The 20,727-nt window shown below is 36.0% G+C and overlaps 1 protein-coding gene across 1 annotated transcript; it reads right to left on the reverse strand.

Moving 5' to 3' along the window:
* Positions 1-654: 654 nt before the first annotated feature.
* lactbl1b (lactamase, beta-like 1b) lies at positions 655-19,725 on the reverse strand. The gene is made up of 6 exons (XM_032548453.1): positions 16,550-19,725; positions 11,507-11,613; positions 9,697-9,854; positions 4,283-4,530; positions 3,603-3,708; positions 655-3,220 (listed from the first exon to the last, which is right to left on the reverse strand). The coding sequence occupies exons 1-6, from the start codon at positions 16,653-16,655 to the stop codon at positions 2,242-2,244; spliced, it is 1,704 nt and encodes a 567-aa protein (XP_032404344.1). The 5' UTR covers positions 16,656-19,725; the 3' UTR covers positions 655-2,241.
* Positions 19,726-20,727: the final 1,002 nt, after the last annotated feature.

The raw sequence follows: 20,727 nt of genomic DNA on the forward strand, positions 1-20,727 counted from the left end.
TTTCCTGAATGTGCTATGTGGCTATTTATTTTCTAAAGGTAGAGTGAACCTCTTTTGAACCTCCAATTTGTTCAAACTAACAAGTGAGAGCAATAGCAGGGAGTCAGTGCTGTAGTTAGCATATTACTTCAGCTCCGTGTCAAAACAGCACATCACTGTACATGAGCCAAGACATTCTGAATTTGTTTCAGAAAATCACTTTGATTTTGATCCAGGTTACCAAGAAAAATACTTTTCTAGGGTTTTGAGCAAATTCAGATGCAAAATGATCTGCAAAAGAATGACAATCACAAAACCTTTTCAGTGATAGGATTCCTAAGTGTAACATTAATAGCTTTAATTTGTAATTGCCCTGTTGTCCTGTGAACTCTTTCACTCTGATTATCTTGTTATTTTAAACTGCTAATCATCAACATGAAAGCAAAATTATCCATAACAAACACATAGATTTCTACAAAGGTGACCGGCCACTTGGTTGGCAAATGACAAAAAAGACTGACTGTATGGAAGAAGTATATGTAGTCCAAGTAGAAACAGACATTTTTTATACATTTAATTTATAACACTTGACTTTTATCATGTGCACTTACATTTAATTTTTTTCTTTAAATTCACTTGCAAAAATGTCTTTCCACCACTCCTATCCAATTTCTGCAGTCAATGAAAGCTGTGTGTAATACTTTCCAAAAAGTAGAGTTCTTTTAAATTTTAAACTAAAGCAATTTTTGGGTATTTAGAAATCTAATACAGTGACCATATGCATCATTTAAAAGATCCTTAAATATCTCCTTTAAACAGATGGCTGCTTACACTTTTATTGGATCATCAATGTAGCATTGATTGATTGGCTAAAATCTGCTTGACTTGATCTAGTGTTGATTGCCTTGGCTTGGGTCACCAGAAAGCCACCACATTTGCAGGCAAATTTTTGAAGGTGAATTTTTGCTGTTGAATATCTGCAGCTGAACGTTTGCAGGAAAATTTACAAAGGCAGTCATAAATTCAATGTTTTAAAAAATATGTTTCTAATGAGACTATGCATATTTCTTACATAGAATGCATCAAAAATAATACCACAACTTCAAAGCAACAACTTACATATTATTTTTTAGCACTTTTTTAATATCCTGTAGAAGCTAATGGTGGCTTGTGCAGGAACAATATTTTGACACCTCTTTTTTTAATTTTTATATACAGTATTTTATTTCATTCCTCTATAACACTGTTATTGACTTCACATTACACACAATGTTTTTTTTTCTGCTGCTTGTGCATCAAATGACATTATGGCAATATTTATCTTCAAGAAGAGAGTATAAAAAATACATAATATATACTGAGGTTTGATAAAACTAAATATGGTAATATTATGACCCAAATTTAAACCAGCATCACAGGAAAACAAAGGTGCATTCTCAGCAACAACAAAGTGGAAAATACTCACTACAATAATGACTGGCCAAATCATTTGTTGTATGACAAAGCTTATGGAGTTCATCACAAATAATAATGTGATTTTCTGATCAATTACTGGATGGGGTTTTAAACAGCCACTTTGCTATGCTGCAGTGTCAACCCCAGTCTTTTTAGAAACTATGGAATAACAACCAATTGTAGTTATTTTTATCCTCTTTTATCCATATGAAAAACAGTGTTATTTTCTACTGTTTGTGTAAAGTTATTGAATTAAGTTGCTATGTGTTGCAGCATGATAACAGGAAGCTGCAGCCTTTGCACGTCTACTCACTTTCCGTACGTACTGTATGTTAAATCAGACCGCATTGTTTCTAGCTGTAAATAAGTTGTTTTAAAGCTTTGGAAATGTTTACCAGTTCCAATAAGACAGTTTGAAAATGGATGAGCCAAATATCTTATTTACTAATAATCCTGGTTGAAGAAGTGAACATATGTAAAATTGTTATATGACTGACCACAAAAAGTGTTGTTCTGCTGTTTTCTCTAGCGAGACATTAACAGAAGAAGGCAAGATGAGCACTTAATTGCCACAGAGTGAATATTTAGCTCAGAGGTGTGATAAAGGGCCCATGTGAGGATGACATTCATGTACATCACCCAGCAGAAAAAAAAATGTGCCAAGTATTTGTCTTTCTTATCTGTTCTCATTCAAGAGTTCTTTTCAAAATAATACTACTGGCGTCCCCTCTGATTTCAGGTGAGTCTTTCACTGTCGCATGCCTTTTCCTCACTTCATCTGTAGCGCACAAAAACACTTGATGCTCCTCAGCTGGTGAAGGTTGGCCTGCGGGCTATTCGCACCACATTGTATGTGTTTAGACCTGGTGCATCAAAGCCAGGGGACAAGCCTTGCTTATTAAAGACGTAGAAGTTAAAAAGTTGGCCATCTTGGGCTTCCAACGAGACTGAAGCCTTGCCCACTCTCAAAACACAAGGGTACTCTTGATCAAACACAACTCTGAAAACCCGCTCAACTAAGTAGTTAAGCTTTATTGTCCTGTATTTCTCTGGGATCAGCTCTTCGATCTGAGGACCAAACTGCTGCATGATCAGAACTCCATCGGATCCCACTTTGATCTCATAGAAAGTGATGTTGCTGTATGTGAAAAACCCAATGTAAGGCTCTGGATTTGGGGAAGCAACAAGAATCTTTTTGGCTTCCCTAAAGGCTTTCTCTATTGCTGGAACAATGTAGCTGTAGGCCTTTGTGACCACATCCTGCTTCTGAGGCCTGCTGCCCGCCATTAGGATTACCAGGCCTAGCTTCAGCCTGGGAACCAGGGAGAACGTGGCAGAGTAGCCATCCAGATCACCATCTTTCCTCAACATCTCGTAGCCCATGAGGTCATTCACCTCCCAAGGGGTCCCAGTACGGTTTGCAAAGTAATCCTTATCACACCTAAAGAGTGGGTTCAACATGATCTTCAGAGAATCTGGCTCCAGCAGCTTTCGGTGGTAGGCTCCCAGCAGCACCATGGCGAGTTTGGCCATGTCTGCAGGGGTGGAGAACATCTGACCAGAAGGCCGGTACCAGCCGAGATCATAGAGAGGAGCAGGTTTTCCGTTTGAGTAAACTCCCACAGCAAACTGGCTCTGTAACCCAGGGGTCAGTTCAAAACTGGTGTCTTCCATTCCTAATCGGTCCAGGATGTTTTCTGTGACCCATCGTTGGTAGTCAACTCCGACCACTCTTTCAGACATCACATGAGCGAGAAGAGAGAATGCGAGGTTACTATAGTGACACCTAGCAAAGGAAGCAAACCAAGTAAATTTAGAAGTGCGTTGAAAAGAACAGAAGCAGTTAAACACTTTCTGTAAAAGAAAAAGAAAATCCACAGAATAGGTTGTGTTATGCATTATTAGACATGGTATGTCAAAACAAATTTGTTGTGGTTTCAGATATGTTTCCCAGCTGGAGATTTAATCACGACCAGCTGAGATACATTTTTTCTGTTGACAATAACTGAAGAATTTCTTTACACACGTATCTCTGCACTATCCACTGTGAAGCAAATTAAAGAATGAACATTTTAAGAATTAATTTGTGTTAGTATGTGAATTAGAACCGCATGTCAGAGACATAAGAGTTAGCAATGTTTCACTCTGAACAATGAAACAAGCCTTACTTGGTTCCTGGATCTGCAACAAGAACATCATCTTGTAACAGATTGATTGCTGATTGCGTTTTGCCTTTCCATAGTAAATTTGTAGCCCTCAGCCTCCTGGGCAGACCTGAAGCAGAACAAACAAAGCAGCATAGGACTAAAGAAAACAACTAAACTACTGGTTGATAGTAGCAAAGAAAAACATGTATTTCCAGGCACCAGGCACGGTTTCCATCTTCTTGCAGTGATTTTCAGAAATCACTGTTATTGCAGCGCAGTGTTTGTTTCACTCGTCTTGAAACAGCACTTCAGTGTTATGAGACAACCATATAGATCTCTGAACATGATTATTATGTTCACCCCTGATTCCTTGATGGCAAACTAAAGCACGTAACGATACTCAGAGACATGCGCTACTTCTGAGTATTTTTTTTTTTCCTGATTTTTTTTTCTCAGATTAATTCAATTACCTGAAGTATCACAAGCTGAAAAGACCTGAAAAAAACAAAATGTGACTCTTCATGCATAACCAGGGCAAAAAACATCTTATGATCTGCTTTTCTAAGAACAAGAAGCTGCATGATTGCTGAAAAATGGCAAAGTGGTATTTGGAAAATACACAAGCGGCAGTTTTGTTTCACACGAAAGCAGTTTTCTTGTTGTCATGTTTTTATTTTTTATAATCTGCTGAATCCACAAACCTGAGAGCTGGCTTGCCATCCTGCGCAGGGTGACAGAGGATGAGCGAATTTGTACCTCTCCACTGTCTAGAAATATTAGGCCATCTGTCACATATTTTAACTCAGAGTCTCTTGTTTTCCCCAGAGGGTTTTTTATAGTGAAATTTTCTACATATTTTTCCAGTGGATCATCTAAGGAGGCGATCTTTCCATCCTCCCACAGTTTGTAGAGCATCAGCGTTGGGAATATCTTCGATAAGCTGGCAATTCTGAAAGACAGACAAGACAACATAGTGATTGGTTTTAAATCTAATGTAGAAGAGCCCTTTTTATCACTAATCCATAGATTGTATTTACTCTAATTTTTTTCCACTGTTTTTGAATTGAGGCCACATGTACTTGAATGACCTGACTGCGTAGATGTGAGAAACATCTAAATATAATGTGCAAAATCTAAACATTGAACTGATACAGTGTCTCCTAAAAGTAATATACTGAAACTCAGAACACTTTTTATTAGGGAAATACATTTTTTAAAAACATGTTCAATAATTAATGTGGTCTTATATGTCATATTTAAAAATGGTTAACACGTTTTCTGGTGAGTGCTTTTATTGGTCTACTTTACTTAGTATGTTTCAGTAAATCAATTTTTTTTAATTTTCTGTCTAAAAATCTTTTCTGTTGAGATTATTACCTCCATACATTGGCTTACAACCCTGAGTTTTTACATATTTCTACAAGAAAAAAGATAAAATAACTTAAATAAGATTTCTTATCAGCAATGAAAATACAAGTGAACAGGGCACATAACCAGCTAAATGTTTTCTTCTTTGCATTGGCTGCAGGAAGAGTGAGTGAAAGTGACGGTTGGAAATAAAGAGCTACACTCATTCAGCTTTTTATCCCCTTTTTGGATGTTTTGCACTTGTACTGCAAAATGTTTCTCATACTTATCTCAGTCTTTCTCAGTGGACATGCTTCATTGGTACTGAATTAAAAGAAAGTTACAGTAATATTGAATGAACTTGTCTGAAGATTAATGTAATAAATAAAGAACAGAAACTTAACTGTTGATGATATTTGGGTTTTCACAACCACACACAGACTAAATATTGCAATTAACGCAAATGTTTATTCAAAACTCAAATAAAAAAAACTTTTAAATGTTTAACGGCTCTATCCTCGCAGTCTTTTCTGCTTTTCTTTACTTCTATAGCTGCAACTTCACAGAAAAACATTGCCTAGGCAACCATGTATAGAGCAAAAACCCCAGCTGTGACAAAGAGCACAGCTGGCGTTTAGTGGAAAACTCTTTAAACTGATCACCAGTCCTTTTGGGAAAGTGTGTGAATGAGTGAGAACTTCTATACATTTAGTCAGAAGGTGTACTGATAAATCTTTTTCTACTTTTAAATGTTGCGTGTTTTTTTAAGGGTTAATTGGCTCCCATATCACACACTGGAATGTGCTTTGGTTTGAATCAATCTGTGCAAAGCACCAGTGTGCAGTGAAGAAGGTCAATTTAAATTTAAGTTTAAATTTAAATTCTCTTTAAATTGTCCTCCAATTTAGTGTGTGTGCGTAGTGCGAGGATTCTTCTACTCCTATTTCTAAACAGAAACAGCAACATTTTGTACAGTATAAAAGTAACTTCTTGTAGAATGTTCTTGTTTTATGTAAATTCTATTAAATGAACTATTATCATGTTTGTGGGTTATTTAGATTGGAACTGTGTTTTTTTTTTAAAACAGACAGTCGTTGGAAATATAGCTGAAGAGTTTGAGATATTGGATTGATCTGGCAAGGAGTGAGGGATTAAACTATCACGTTGTCATGCTGAAGAATGGTCTCAGCATGGGGATTTTCTGTCAGGATAACTCAACTTCATCTGAATTGATTTTAAAAGTTTTCTTTCTGAAGTTGTTTGATGTTGTACTTCATTTGCTCCCTAAGAGGTTTAAACACATTTTTCACACATCTTCAGTTGTGTTTGTGTTCTTTTGCAGTTGGAAAAGAGATTTTGTATGAAACCTTTTTCATCACATAGCCAATGCTACACAATAAATAAAGTATACAGAACCAATCAGGTCTCCAGGGAAACATCTGTATCACTCTGACAGCTTGTGTAAGAGCTTATTCTAGGCATGTAAACAGCATAATCTTAGATTTTAGCTCAAAGCGCCACTCTCATGCTTAAAAAAATGTACTCAACTTCTCTTCAAAGAATAGACTTTAAAATACTGTTGTTAGTCAATAAATCACTGAACGGCTTAGCACCACAATACATTAAAGATCTGCTTTTATTGTATCAACCTTCCAGACCTCTCAGGTCTTCCGGTTCTGGTCTGCTCTACATCCCCAGAACCAGAACCAAACGAGGAGAAGCAGCTTTCAGCATCTATGCACCACAAATTTGGAACAAAGTTCCAGAAAACTGTAAAACAGCTGAAACACTGACTTCTTTTAAATCTCAACTGAAAACCCACCTGTTTAGAATTGTATTTGAAATCTAATTAATTACAAATTTATTGATGGAACTTGACTTAATGCTCAACTAAAAACCCACCTGTTTAGGATTGTATTTGAAACGTAATCAATTACAAATTTAACCTGACTTAATGCTGTGTTTTGATTATTGATTCTATGTTGCATTGTGTTTCTGTGTTTGTAATGATGTAAAGCACTTTGAAATGCCTTGCTGCTGAAATGTGCTATACAAATAAAATTTGATTGATTGATTGATTGTGTCCAAACTGGTGCCAAAGTCAGGAGCACACAAAAAGCACTATTAGCTTTTGATGATATGAGGATATGCTAAACATGTATGGCAGTTTATCTTTTAAAAATGATTCTGTTGAACCACATTTCAAAGGCAATGTCTGATTTCCATTGTGTTAATTTTTAGTCATTTTGTTTTGCTATTACTTTTGTGCAGTTTTAAGTTATTGAAGTGAACTTTGTGAGTTTTTCGGTCATCAACAGAGAGGCACCAACAATTTTGTCCATGTCTGTAAATACATTAAAAGCAAAAATGTGTTTCATGCTGTACAAAAATGTATAATTATGATAACTGTTTTCATCCTCGCATATCCAAGCAAGCACCTTGTCCACATTTAAGGCACGAAGCTTGTTGATAGTAAAAGTTTGACTCCTTCAGGTCTGTTCCTTGTCTCTGTTACTGTTTGTGGAATTGAAGTACTGGATCTCAAGTCAAGGAGAGGAGGAGTGTCTGGTATGAGGACATCAGGCTTTCATCTTTGATTTGTAGATGCTCTTGTTCTGTTAGCATCTTCAAAGCATGACCTTCAGCATCCATTGGAGGATTTTGCAGTCAGGCCTAAAGCAAGCTTTATACCAAGCTTTCATTTTGTAAAGCTGTTGTACATATTTCATGAACTTTTTTTTAGCTTTCTTTTTATTTCAGGTTTTTTCTTTTTTTATGTTCTTATATTTAGATGAGGGTTTTCCCTGCACTCAGAGTGCAGATGTGTTCAGATATTTTGGTTTCTTGTTCACAAGCTGTGGCAGTATGGAGTGGGAGAGGAGAAGAAAAATTGGGGCCTCTATCTTCTATTGTAATCTGATTTTAGAGACAGAAAACTACAACGCATCTGCAAGAGGGTGTAAAGTGCAAGCTGTAATGGCTTGAAAGAGAAGTAATATCTTTGGAGAACGGGACTTGTCTCCGTTTTATCAAAGGATCTTCTACACAACCAAATCAACACAACCCAGTCGAGGCAACAGATACCCTGGAAGTGCTGCACGTTTCAAAACAAGAACACATGCTTACAAGGGAAAGCAAGGCCTATTGTGCCCACACTGACTCCTGTCATTCTGAAGCTGGGGAAACAAATTCCCTTAGGGATAACTACCTTGGTACCACAATTGGCAAACATAAATAAATAAATAAATGTTCATTAACAAAATAAGCTCCCCATCATTTATTTTGCTTTATTTCATGTGTAGTTTTATTTATCTGATGGAGCATTTACTAATCAGTTCTTAATAACAGTATTTATTTATTTCGTTTTGAATGAAACGTCTCTTCACATGTCTGTGCCTCAACATGATGTGTTTAGATATTTTGGTTTCTTATTCATGGGCTTTGGCAGTAAGGAGAGGGAGATGAAAAGACAAATTGGGGCCTCTTCTGCTGCAATCTGAGCACCTACTCTGAGCTGTCATGGTGACGAAAGAGTAGAGCAAAAAAGAAAAGCACTTGATTTTTGACCCATTTTGTCATCCATTTTGAGATGTGGATCATTACCAGAAGAACAAGAACTCGTTCTTTTAGTTACTGATAATTAACTTCTTCCATGTGATGGCCATACTTAACCCTAGAGATAGAGTTTACTCATCTCAGGGAAGCACAAAATATAGATAATAGAATTTGTTCTGTCAATTTACAGACAGAACAGGAGCGATGTGTTGATAGTGGTTCTGATTTAAGTTTCAACTCTTAAACGTTCTAATCAAAGAAATTTTGAAATAGTATCAACATATTATCATGTTGCCATGATACACAATTTGACAGTTTGCAGCAACACAGAACAATTAGATAGAGCACTGCTCTATTCTACATACTCTAGTTACTCAATGCAATGTCAGTGAAGACATCTATGTCTTTATAAGGAAGACATGTTAATAAGGATGCTGTTGGAAGAGAAACACGACACCTAAACAATCATCACAAGCCATGGCCCTTTGTCAGGACAGTGTTGTGTAAGACCTGCTCAGGAATGACCTTAGCCACTGACTCAGCCTCCAAAGTATCCAAAATTACAGTTCTTATCAAGCATTGTGCCAGTCCAGAGTTTTGTTAACACAATAGGAACCAATACGGTTGCACTACAAAGAGACCTGAATGCACATGCTGAATTGCTGTTTGGGGCAGCTGTGGGTGGATCACTTCTTTGCTGCTTGAATAATAGGCATTGATTGCTCTGGAGAGGGAACAACTCATCTGGGGCAAACACAAGAGAACATTTTCCTGTGTATTTTAAAGAGATCACTGTGGTGCAGATCATAACAAAAAAAAAAGATTACTTTTCCTTTTCTATTATGTGAGATTTAAACTTATTTTTTAATTAGGCAGGACATATCATGTTTTGCTATTTTATTGACTAGACATGCACCCTCAGGCACCTTTTAATTGAACTGCAAATTGAATCAATCGTTTGTTCTACTTTTACAGGCACATTTTATTTTAATTCCTTCTTAAAATGTGGTTAATTTATATTTATGTTTTGGACTTAATGCTCTTTAATTAGCCCTATTGGCCCTTAAAATAGGAAGGATTACTGACCAGTGAAATGTCAGTATTTAGAGCAATCATAACAATACAAGTATACACGATATACAGTACATTTAACAAACAAATAAGGTTCTTAAAAGTAAAAATATTGTAAGTTGTGCTTCCATGCAGAACCAACCTGTAGATTGTGTATTCACTGGGTGGGCCTGACAGAGGATCACTGGCATTCCTCTTTCCAAAGTTGCCAGTCCACAAAACTGTATCGTTTAAGATCACAATGGCAGACAGAGCAGGAAGGCTGATGGGGTTGATGCTTTGGCGAAACAAAACATCCACCTGTAACGAAGAAAATCAGTTTTTAAATATTTTATAATATGATTGAATATACATCTGGACTGAAAATCAATTTGCCTGTTTCCTTTGGTTATAGAATTCATGTCAATTTAATGTCTCTCACTTTATGGTAAGCATAGCAACACACCAGATTAAGGCCCTCCTTTATCTTGTGACAAGGTCAAGGACATTTGCTAAAACAGAAATTATATGTCTCTTATGTACAGAGGTTGGTAATAGAAATCATGAGATCTTGTATCTTCTACCTGTTCCTTTTTGAAAAAATGTAGTATATTATCTAGTGAACAGATAATTGTTATGATTTATTTAGTTTAGCAGCATCAATATTGCCTTGACAGTGAAGGAGGTTTTCCAGATTTCCTCCAATCAAAACATGTCTAAGTTAGTTAAGGAGCTTGTGGAGGTGGAAGAAGATTCTTAAATGTGTGGTATTGTGGTATTTTGTGGTCAGAATGAAAATCCTTGCAAATAAATTCCACAATCTCGCTTGCAGCCATGTGCACAAAAACATCACTATCACTACACAAGATCCTCACTCTCAGAAGCCTTTCTCCACTCTGTGAATCATCTTGACTCTAAAACCATTGGTGCATGATATAGATTTAATTATCCTCATTTGGTTGGTTGTTAGCAAATCAATCATGCCCATATGACGTTTAAGCATTGAAAACTGGAAGAAGAGGATGGAGTCTACTGGCTGTGCTATACGATGCATCACTTAATAAAATGAATGTTCCAACTAAATTAAATAATGCCCAAATTTTTGTTCATTAAAAACTCCTAATCCAATAACCCCCAATTCCAACAAGAGCTAATTTAATTGTCTGACCTCAGGCTAGGTTTCCCATCATTCCAAAAGGATTTTTATATGCAGTTGCAAAATGTAAGTGCTATATAAACTTTACAATTGTTGACTGTGTTTTGTCTTCTATGACTGTATTTTTGTGTTTTTATGATGTAAAGCACTTTGAAGGGTCTTGTTCCTGAAATGTGCTATACAAATAAACTTGATTGATTGATTGATTGATTGATTGATTGAAACTTGATTATGTTCAATGCTCTAAATAGATCTAATGTGGAGAGGAAGGTTGATCCAAACAATGTTTTGCTTTATTTTGTAAAGCAAAACCTATTTATTAATATTACTTACTTTTTGCTTTAGGATGCATGTTAGGTAGTAAAACAAAAAAACTTGTAAATCATAAAATGTTTTATGTCAGGCTCTAACTATGTCAGTGGAAAAATAAACAAATTAAAATTAAGACTTCTTACAGATTAAAAAGGTACAATTCAAATTCAAATATTAAATGGCTGCTGAGATTTAATACACAAGGACAAATGTGATGATAATGTTTGTCTGCTCCTTTACTTAATGCAGTTAAGCCCTTACTACTAATGTGCGTGTACTTTATTCTGTCATCAGATGTTAAAGTGCTTCTTTCTGCAGCCCACAACGCAACCTTTTGCTCCAGTGAACTGATATTTTTTCCATTTGCTGTTTCTATAATCTCCTTCTGTGGAATAAAACATTTGGTGTGAAGGATTATCCATGCAGCCCCTCAGTTTACTCATTTTTGATTGAGCATGATGGTGAAGCAACTACAAACTGTCCTTGCATGGTTAACTTTTCTGACCTTTTCCAGGGCTTCTTTGAGACTGGGGATAGGATGCTCCAAAGGGAGAGGCTCAGGAAAGCGGGGACACATCATCTCTGAATTGGCATTACGACCCATCTCTTCATCTGATTGATGGATGAGCAAGGAGAAAAGAGGGAAAAATAAATGTCAGATAAAGCCTACTGGGAGACAGTTTTTTTATACGTAAATCCCACTTGATATTTGATAGAATACAGTATCTAGGGCGCAATGGTGGGAAAGATGGGGTTTAATTGGCTGGCTGAGTGTTTCATTTAATTATCTCTGCTTTCTGACGAATCCTCTTGATCTTATAAGGTACATTTAGACATGACGTGCTCTATGCAACTCCCTGATGAAAGAAGATGTGACCTGCTTTTGCTCTTAACACTGATGATTCAGCATATATCACTGTAGCCTCAGGCCACCTATCTACCTGATATTGTAAACTCACATCACAAAAAATAATAAAATAAAGTTTTTGAAAAAAAATAGTCATCGTCCAGTGTAAGCAGGTGCTTTCTTTTAGTGAGATTTCTAATCTTATACATACACGTGACAATGCGTTAAAAAATAGGGTATTTTTGTGTTTTTATAGTTTTGTTGAAGAGATGCATGGCTTAATGTACTTCGTTTAATTTAAAATCTGCAATTCCTATATTATCCACGAGGGGCGCTGTTTTATTCAGAGTGGACAACATGATGCAACACTGCATCGGAACTAACAGCAGATGGCAGCACTGAGCTTCAGGTCCTGTAAACGGCTTCGATTCTATTGCTTTACCAGCTTTTTACTTTGGTCCTGGCAACCTCATCAACGAAATGTCTTTGTCAAAAAAGAGAAAGGTAGACACAGAGTGTCGGATTTTTCAAGAAAAAGGGACTTCTTCTCATTTGTTCACGGAGGTGAATGGAAAACCCGTGCGCCTTGTGTGCCTGCAGCAGGTTTCGGTGCTTAAGGAATACAATATTCGGCGCCACTATGAAACTCAGCATGGCGAAAAATACAAGCACTTTAACGGAGAACTGAGAAAACAGAAGATAAATGAAATGTTGACGGGTTTGAGGAAACAGCAATCTGTTTTCACCCGGAGTCCAGAGGCCAGTGATGCTGCGGTGAAAGCCAGCTAGCTAACTGCTAGCCAAATAGCGTTAGCATCAAAGCCTTACTGTTCGTCAAGAACTGCGTGCTGAAGGCTGCCGAAACTGTGTGTCCTGATCAGCGACAAGCTTTTGCCAATATTAGCTTGACGAGAAAATACCGTGGCAGACAGAATTTCGGAACTATCGGCAGATTTGGAAACCAACTCAAACGCAAAACGGAGTCATTTCTCGCATTTTCTGTTGCAATTGATGGGAGTACTGATACTGCGGACGTCTCTCCACTGGCCATATTCGTTCGTGGAGTTGAGACGTTGACTGTCACAGAGGAGTTTCTTGAGTCGGTGCCCATGACCGACACCACGACAGCTGAAGACATTTTCCGCTCCGTTGTTGGAGCGCTGGACGGAGTCGGGGTGGACTGGTCCCGCGCCGTAAGCCTGGCTACTGATGGCGCGCCGTCAATGATTGGGAAAAAGACAGGTGTTGTGACAAAGTTCAGAGAGAAAGTACAAGCTGCAAATAAAGGGGATGAGTTTTGGACATTTCATTGTATTTTGCATCAGGAGGCATTTTGCTGCAAGTCGTTAAAAATGGATCACGTCATGGAGGTGGTTGTCCGAACTGTCAATTTCATCCGAGGCAGAGCTCTCAATCATCGTCAGTTTGACAGCCTTCTCAGTGAATGCAACATTGCCCATGGTCTACCACACCACACTGAAGTTAGATGGTTAAGCAGAGGTGCTGTGCTGAAGAGCTTCTTTGATCTACGTGGGGAAATTGGACAGTTCATGGAGAAGAAAGGTAAACCTGTTCAGGAATTACAAAGCCCGCTATGGCTGCAGGGCCTTGCATTTATGGTTGATATCACAGGACACTTGAATAATCTGAACAAAATGTTGCAAGGATGCATATGTGCATTCAAGTCAAAGCTGACTTTATGGGAGACGCAGACGGCAAGCGGGGACCCTGTTCATCTTCCCTGTCTAAGAGATGTGTGCGCAGCAAGCGTTAACCGTGATGTGAAACGGTACAAAGATACGACTTCAAGGTTGCTGAGTGAGTTTGAGAAAAGATTTCAGGTATTTAGCGAACTCGAGACAGAATTCTCAGTTTTTCGCTCACCATTCACAGTCAGAGCTTCGGATGTGCCCGTTGACATGCAACTTGAAATCATTGATTTGCAGTGTGACGTGGAATTGAAGGACAAATTTGCATCAGTTGGCATGGACACATTTTACAAGTGTCTCCTACCAGGATATCCTAAAACTGACAGCACTGGCTGCGAAAATGTTGTCCATGTTTGGGACTACCTACCTTTGTGAGCAATTTTTTTCACTAATGAATATAAATAAAACAAAGCTGCGCTCAAAGTTCACACATAAGTACTTAATACTTAAATGAGACTCTGAAATTGGCTGCTGCTCAGGACATGATGCCTGATATTGATGTACTTGTCCAGGATAAAAGATGCCAAGTTTCAGGGGCAAAAACTGAGTAAAACTCAATCCTATGGAATGTTACTGTCAACGTTGCACTATTAAAAATTACAGCTTTGAATATTTGCTGAATTAATTCTGTTAAAGTTAGTGCTAGTCAGTAACAGATGTACAACAAAAGAGTTTTGTTGAGTAAAATATTTATCATGCATGCAATACATGTTATGTATGTAAGTTTTTCTATATGTATAGATTTTATGCATCAACAAGAAAGGTGACAAATGTACTTAATCAAATATCTGTTTAAAGCAGCTGACACTGAAGATTTCAAATGTGTGAAGCCAGACAATTTGTTCAAATTGATTCCCAGATGTGGAAAATTGATTTTAAATCATTTATTAATTTTTATCTGTTTGCTGTATTATGTCATGCAGGACAGTGTTTTTAAGTTCCAAAAACTGTGAATAAATGTTTTGCAACATTGTACAATCACTGTGATCAGTTCTTATGCATAATGCACTTAAATAAATGTAAAAGTAGTGTTGAAATTGCACATGCTTTTCTTAAAAACTCTGAGCTTTTTCATAATATATTTTGTAAAAGTGAAATTTGTTTAATATAAAAATCAACAAGTCCACTTTTATTAGTTCTATTTAATCTTGCAATGAGTTTACCTGTGTGGCCCCCTTGAGATCAGATTAAGCTGTGTGCGGCCCCTAAACCAAAATGAGTTTGACACCCCTGGCTTAAAGCCTGATAAGGTGACATAATATCAAAAACGAAGTGCAACAGTTTTAGTATTTACATATTTAGATGTTGTGTAGATTAAAATACATTCTTGATGATGAATTATTTACTGCATATCCCAATTTTGAACCTTTTATTTGGTCTTCACAAAATGTACAACTTTGATAATTGTTGTATTCAAAGTGATTTAAAACCTTTATGTGAAATATTAGTAATATTAATAGTATGTATTTATTGTTATTTTCACTTGAAATAAAAAGTTAATTTGTTATAGTTATTTTTTTATACATTAGAAAACTAATTCTTATCAACTACTCTTAGACCTATTAGAAATAAAGACAATAAAGCAATGCTGTATAAACTAAAGTTTTCATGTTTACTTAAACTTTCAACATAAAATGAAAAATGAAAATCAGAAATGCTAAATCTTGTCCATCTTTGACTTAGAAATCTAGCCTTTTTACACAGTTTTCCAGATTTTTTTATAGATTTGTTTCTATTAATTATCAACTGATACATCAACAGATGTATTTAGATGAATAACAAAATTATAGATGGAATTGCAAATAAAAGAAACAACTTGAGAATGTTTGTTTGATTTATTGAGTTAAGTGGATGACCTTTGTTAGTTCTGCTTTGCAGTTCTGTGTTAATAAACTAAGCCAGTTTCACATAGATTTTTGAGAATAATTTTAAGAAAAGAACTGATAGTAAGTAAAATGCTTGCATGTCAACTGCTGATAAGAGAAATAAAAAGTCTCATCTCTTATATTCCAACTAAAGAAAAGCAAATGTATTAAAATCATAGACTTACCCCCTCATGTGTTTGTGCATTTAGAACCAAATAGTAAGTAAACTTTACAATGTTTTCTGACTTCATGTCTTCATAGATAAACCTTTACCTTTTTTTTAATCTTGTTGTCTCCAAGTAGTTTACAAGTTTCAGTTTCTGCCTTTGTTTAAAAAGCTGCCATCCACTTTTCTACTTTTAAAGAATGAAAATGGGCTTCATGACTTCTGAGGAATGTCACATTATCAAAATGTTCCTTAGCAAAATTTCAAACACATAATTACAGGACATTCTTTAAATTTCAGTTTGAGCCAGGAAACTAAAACAAAAGTAAAATAAAAAGAAAAATGAAGCCTGACCTTCATGCTCTAAGTACACCCAATTTTAAGAATGTTTGTGTGGATTCGAGTAGCAAAAAACTTTTGCTGAGAAACCAGGTGACCTCAAAACTCATGAGTAGTTTAGAGGTTTAACCTTACAAAAGTAAGTGTATCACTAAACTATGTGAGGTAAATTTATGCTTTATTTCAGTTTAAAAACAGAGTAACTTAATAATAAGCTGCTAATTGTTATTAACAAGTCAAACAGTAATTAGTCAAGCTGTATGGTTACTTTATTGCTTTATGAAACATCATAAATTAACATCAGTTAATAATTTAGCAAGTAACTGAAACAAAAAGTGAAGGACATTGCAGGAAACTAATATCCTCCAACACCCTTTTAATAACAAATACTACTATATGCATGTAATCTACAGTAAGTAATGTAAATCTTAAACTTGTGAAGTCCCATGTACCTCGTTAAAACCTTTTAAAGTATCATAAAAAGTGATAAAAATCCTAACGATCCATTTAGAATACATTCAATATGAAGCTGATCCACTTTAAAACATTAATGATAAATATTTGAGTGAACAAAGATTCACACTAAATACCCATTACCTAACACCATGACTGTAGTTCTCACCTGGCTTAAGTTTTGGCAGCTGATATTGCCAAAGGAAACAGGCCGTCATCACCAGAGACAGAAGGAGGAAGAAGACCAAACCCAAATGGGCCAACTTCACCTTCATCTTCTTGGTTTTTGAGAGTCCTTCGAATGTAACACTGGGAGCTGCTGAGGGAGCAGGAGGAGCAGCCACAACTGGAGTTGTCTTACAGGACAGAAAGAAAAAGCAGATAAAGAATAACACGTTAGCTCTAAATGTGACATTTTTTTTTATCTTCAACCATTAACAGAACTTTATCTATCTGCAGTGTTAGCCTTCAACAAGATGCTCCCTGAGGATTCAGGTGTAAAGATTGTCAGATATTCTTGTCAGACTGTTAAATGAAAGTAGTTCCTGTTGGACTTAGTAGTACTCACCACCTGATGCTTCAAAGGCCAGACCAGAGCAGGATTACCACAGAGAGAAATCTTCTTAACCCTCAAATAACATCAGAAATATTCACTCAGTCATCCCTGTCACAATTTCTACTGTCCGAAGGCAGTAAATGGTTTCCCATGGAGGTTTTGCTGAACAGGAGAAAGGCACAGACATGGACTCTCATCTCTGATTTTTACTAACTACGCTGTAATCCTGCACCATAGCCGCTGCCGTTCCTCACAATTCAATTTCCTCTCTAGCGTCCATAGGCTGTTGACATCATAATCCCCAGATTTACTCCACCAAAGCGGCCGGGGAAGTCTTAATCTCTAATCCCCATGAATCAATTCACTCTAGTCAAGCTTTGCCTTGTGGAACCCAGCAGTAACTTCATCTGAGATGGCAACCACTCAGGCCAGCGTGAGTTTTGATGGGGTGTCAGGGTGAGCCTGTTTGCTGAAGCATATTCTGAAAAGTACAATCACTTGGGTTCAACAAATTGAGGTCAGAAGGATTATGCAATTTGGGAACCCAGAGGGAATTCAGATAATGACTAAAGAAAATATGTGCTTCAATTCTTAAAGGCTGTCACTGACATCTGTAACTACCATGCAGACTCTACCACTGTTACAACATCTTAATAGCATATTATGGTTTGATTAGCCATTGTAATATTATGATATATATGTGATGGGTTTTAACTGAATATGATTCATTACTTAATTTAATTGGTTTTTTTGTTTTGTTTTATGTCATCTGTGGGAGAACACTTTCAGGAAAAAAATTGAGTAGCCTATAAATAATTTTATTTACTGTTTACTTTTTATTTGCAGCCTTAATAAGACTAAGACATGCACTAATGTGTATACACCTTATTTTTAGTAAGATGTTTTTTTCATATCCATAAATGCACTTTGGATTATGTGCAACAATTTATTTGTGCACTAAAAATTTTAAATAATACCAATGTTTTCAGAAAGAGCTAATTATAAATACTTCCTTGTTTAGGTATTTTCAAATAAAATGGTATTCCAAGATCTATCCTGCTCTCACTAAATGATCATAGTTTACTTGCTTTACTTGCTTTGTGCCGAGAAACTCAATGTAACTAAACTTTCTCCAACTTTATTTGGGTAAGAGAAGTATGATTAATTGCACTGTGGGGATTTAAGAACTGATAGTTCAAGAACCTTAATGTAACAACAGTCTGTTTGGTGCTCTTCACCTAAGCTGCAACAAAAAAAATCATTCAGACTGCTGTTATGCTTGTAATACTGTTCATACTTTGACTTCTTATGGAATGAACTATTGCCATTAAATACTTGTAAATCATTTACGACATTGGTGCCCTTGTTTGATGACCTTGTTTTGATTTCAGTCCAGTTCCCGAGACCAGTCTTTCATCAGTCACACTATCTGATTTACCCGGAGAAAGTCGACTTCCTGAAACACCACAGCAATAAATATTGACTGGGAAGTCAGCATGGAGTGGAAATTCATTTACCTAATGCTACCTCAATGAAAATTGATAGGTCACCATAAGTCTGTGTTTGTATTTCACATGCTGTGCCCTGTAAATGTATCCATACCTGAAACATTTTTTTCTCCATATGACAACTAAAACTATTTATGTGTTTTATTTATAATTAATGTCTTAGTCCAGCAAAAAATAGAGTGTTGCTGTATGGTGAAAGGAAATGTATACGAAGGTTGTTTTTTGTTGTTACTTTTTTTTGTTGTTGTAATTTTTACAAATAAAACTCTTACAAATGGGGAATGCATGTACATTATAACCAACCCAAATACTTTTTACACCTCCAGCTGTAAGTTCTTTAGGGAATCTTTAACAGCTTTGCACATCTAGAGACTCGTTTGTTCATTCTTCTTTGCAAAATTATTCAAACTTAGACACATTTGGATAGTTTGGAAACTATAATCAAAACTTGCCGTAGATTCTCAGTTAGATTGGACTTTGACAAGACCACTCTAACCCAAAAAATGCTTGGGGAAGGTAAAACTCTGCTCCAGTCTCATATTTTATGCAGCATCTAGCAGGCTTTCGTCCACAATTTTCTTATGTATAGCTCAATCTTTCCATCAATACCATGTATCGCTATCGGGATGGGTTTTTTTTTTAGGGGGGGGGGGGATCGATTTGTTGTGGAGTTTTTCTCTGTTCAAAAAATTTTTCATCAAAGTGTCAACTAAACTGATACAAGACTGTGTAGCTGCAGAGATCTTTTTTTTGTCTGAACTAATCAAAGCATCCTATTCCACAATATGTATTGCAAAGTTTAAACTAGAGTTTGTAAGCTTCTTTTTAAAAGACTTTCCTCTTGACCCCCTTCAATGAAGGTCATGTTAAAAGTGTCCACAACAAACAGATTATTTCAACTGAGCTGTGCATCCAGTTATCTTGGCTACTTCTTTGATGATTGTTCTGTTTGCCAGAACTGTAGGTTTATGCAGATGGGAGTTGGATTTGGAGTTGTGTGATACTCTGATAGACTGAAAACTGCCCCTCAAGATGCTTAAAGTGTGGGATTCTGTTTTATTACCTTTCTGTAAAAGAGTTAAAACTTTACTTAATGAAATAATTGTGATTGTAACTTTTTCATTGTTACTTATTTTATTAGGATTTCTAATAATACTCTGTAGATGTGTTTTTATGAGGGGTTTTTTCTATGTGACAGTATTTCCAATGTAGGATTGTATTCTTGGACTATGTTATATTTTCTATACTATTCGGGTGGAGGTTTTATATAAGTCCATTGGACTTCTCCCTTCTCCTGCATCATTATTATGTCTTCTTAATATTTTTAATTTGTATTTTAATTGTGCAAAATAAAATAAACTAAGGTCAACTAAACCCAGCCTTGCTTTTAAATTTCTCCACGCCTTTATCCCTAACCTGTCTGTTGTATTCATTCAGTATGAGGTTTTTTCACTATAGTTCTATAATAAACCTTTTGGTCTTTTACTAAAAAGAATTGATGTTAAAATGTTAAATCACATCTGATTTGATTTATATTTGACTTTTTAAGGTAAACGGTTGCACTTTAATTCAGGGCAATCAATGCGAAATGGTGAGTACATTGTGTTAATGGCACACAAACAAATTTGTCAAAAAAAAGGGCATAATTTTCCAAACATTGCACAGTTATGTGGTACTTTTTCTTGTTATACCACATAAAATCTAAAAAAAAAAATTTTGTTTGTATTTGTAATGTGGCAAAATATGAAAAAAAAACCACTGTTACGATGTAATTATTAAAAGGCATGCCCTTGTAATCTATGGATTTCATAAAATAAATGAGGGCTTGATGACTTCTGTAACAGTACTACGGACCTTGGTACCTTATTTTTTATATATATGATTATATTAACAGAAACAGTTTGATTATAAAGATGTGATTTTTTACAACAATATATATTTGATCATGTAGAAAAAAATCCATTAAAACGCAAAAAGGAAAAAGAAACTGGTATTAATAGAATTTAAGGTAGTGTTGTTACACATTCATGTACATTAGGTGGCGAAATGCACCTTAAGTTCCTTGCGATCCGCCATAATACAAAAAAAAGAAGAAGAAGAAATTGGTCTTGGGGGCCCTCTTGTGGTCGTAGTAGGTCACGCTTCACCAGTAATATGAGCTACTGTGCAAAGCACTGGTGGAAGATAAGCAGGCAAAATGATGTCTCAAAAAAGGACAATATCCTTCAGGGACAGAGAAAAGATGGAGGAAGAGGAAGAAGATAAAAAAGCCTAGATAAAGAT

Source organism: Xiphophorus hellerii, chromosome 20 (assembly GCF_003331165.1).
Source record: "Xiphophorus hellerii strain 12219 chromosome 20, Xiphophorus_hellerii-4.1, whole genome shotgun sequence".
In the NCBI taxonomy this organism is placed as follows: domain Eukaryota; kingdom Metazoa; phylum Chordata; class Actinopteri; order Cyprinodontiformes; family Poeciliidae; genus Xiphophorus; species Xiphophorus hellerii.

Excerpts from the sequence above, each read along its gene's own strand:
- lactbl1b (XM_032548453.1), bottom strand. The coding sequence starts at position 16,655 with ATGAAGGTGAAGTTGGCCCATTTGGGTTTGGTCTTCTTCCTCCTTCTG. Across the intron at positions 11,614-16,549 it reads GCTGCCAAAACTTAAGCCAG|ATGAAGAGATGGGTCGTAAT; the intron begins GTGAGAACTACA and ends TCCATCAATCAG. Across the intron at positions 3,221-3,602 it reads GTTGCAGATCCAGGAACCAA|GTGTCACTATAGTAACCTCG; the intron begins GTAAGGCTTGTT and ends TTCCTTTGCTAG.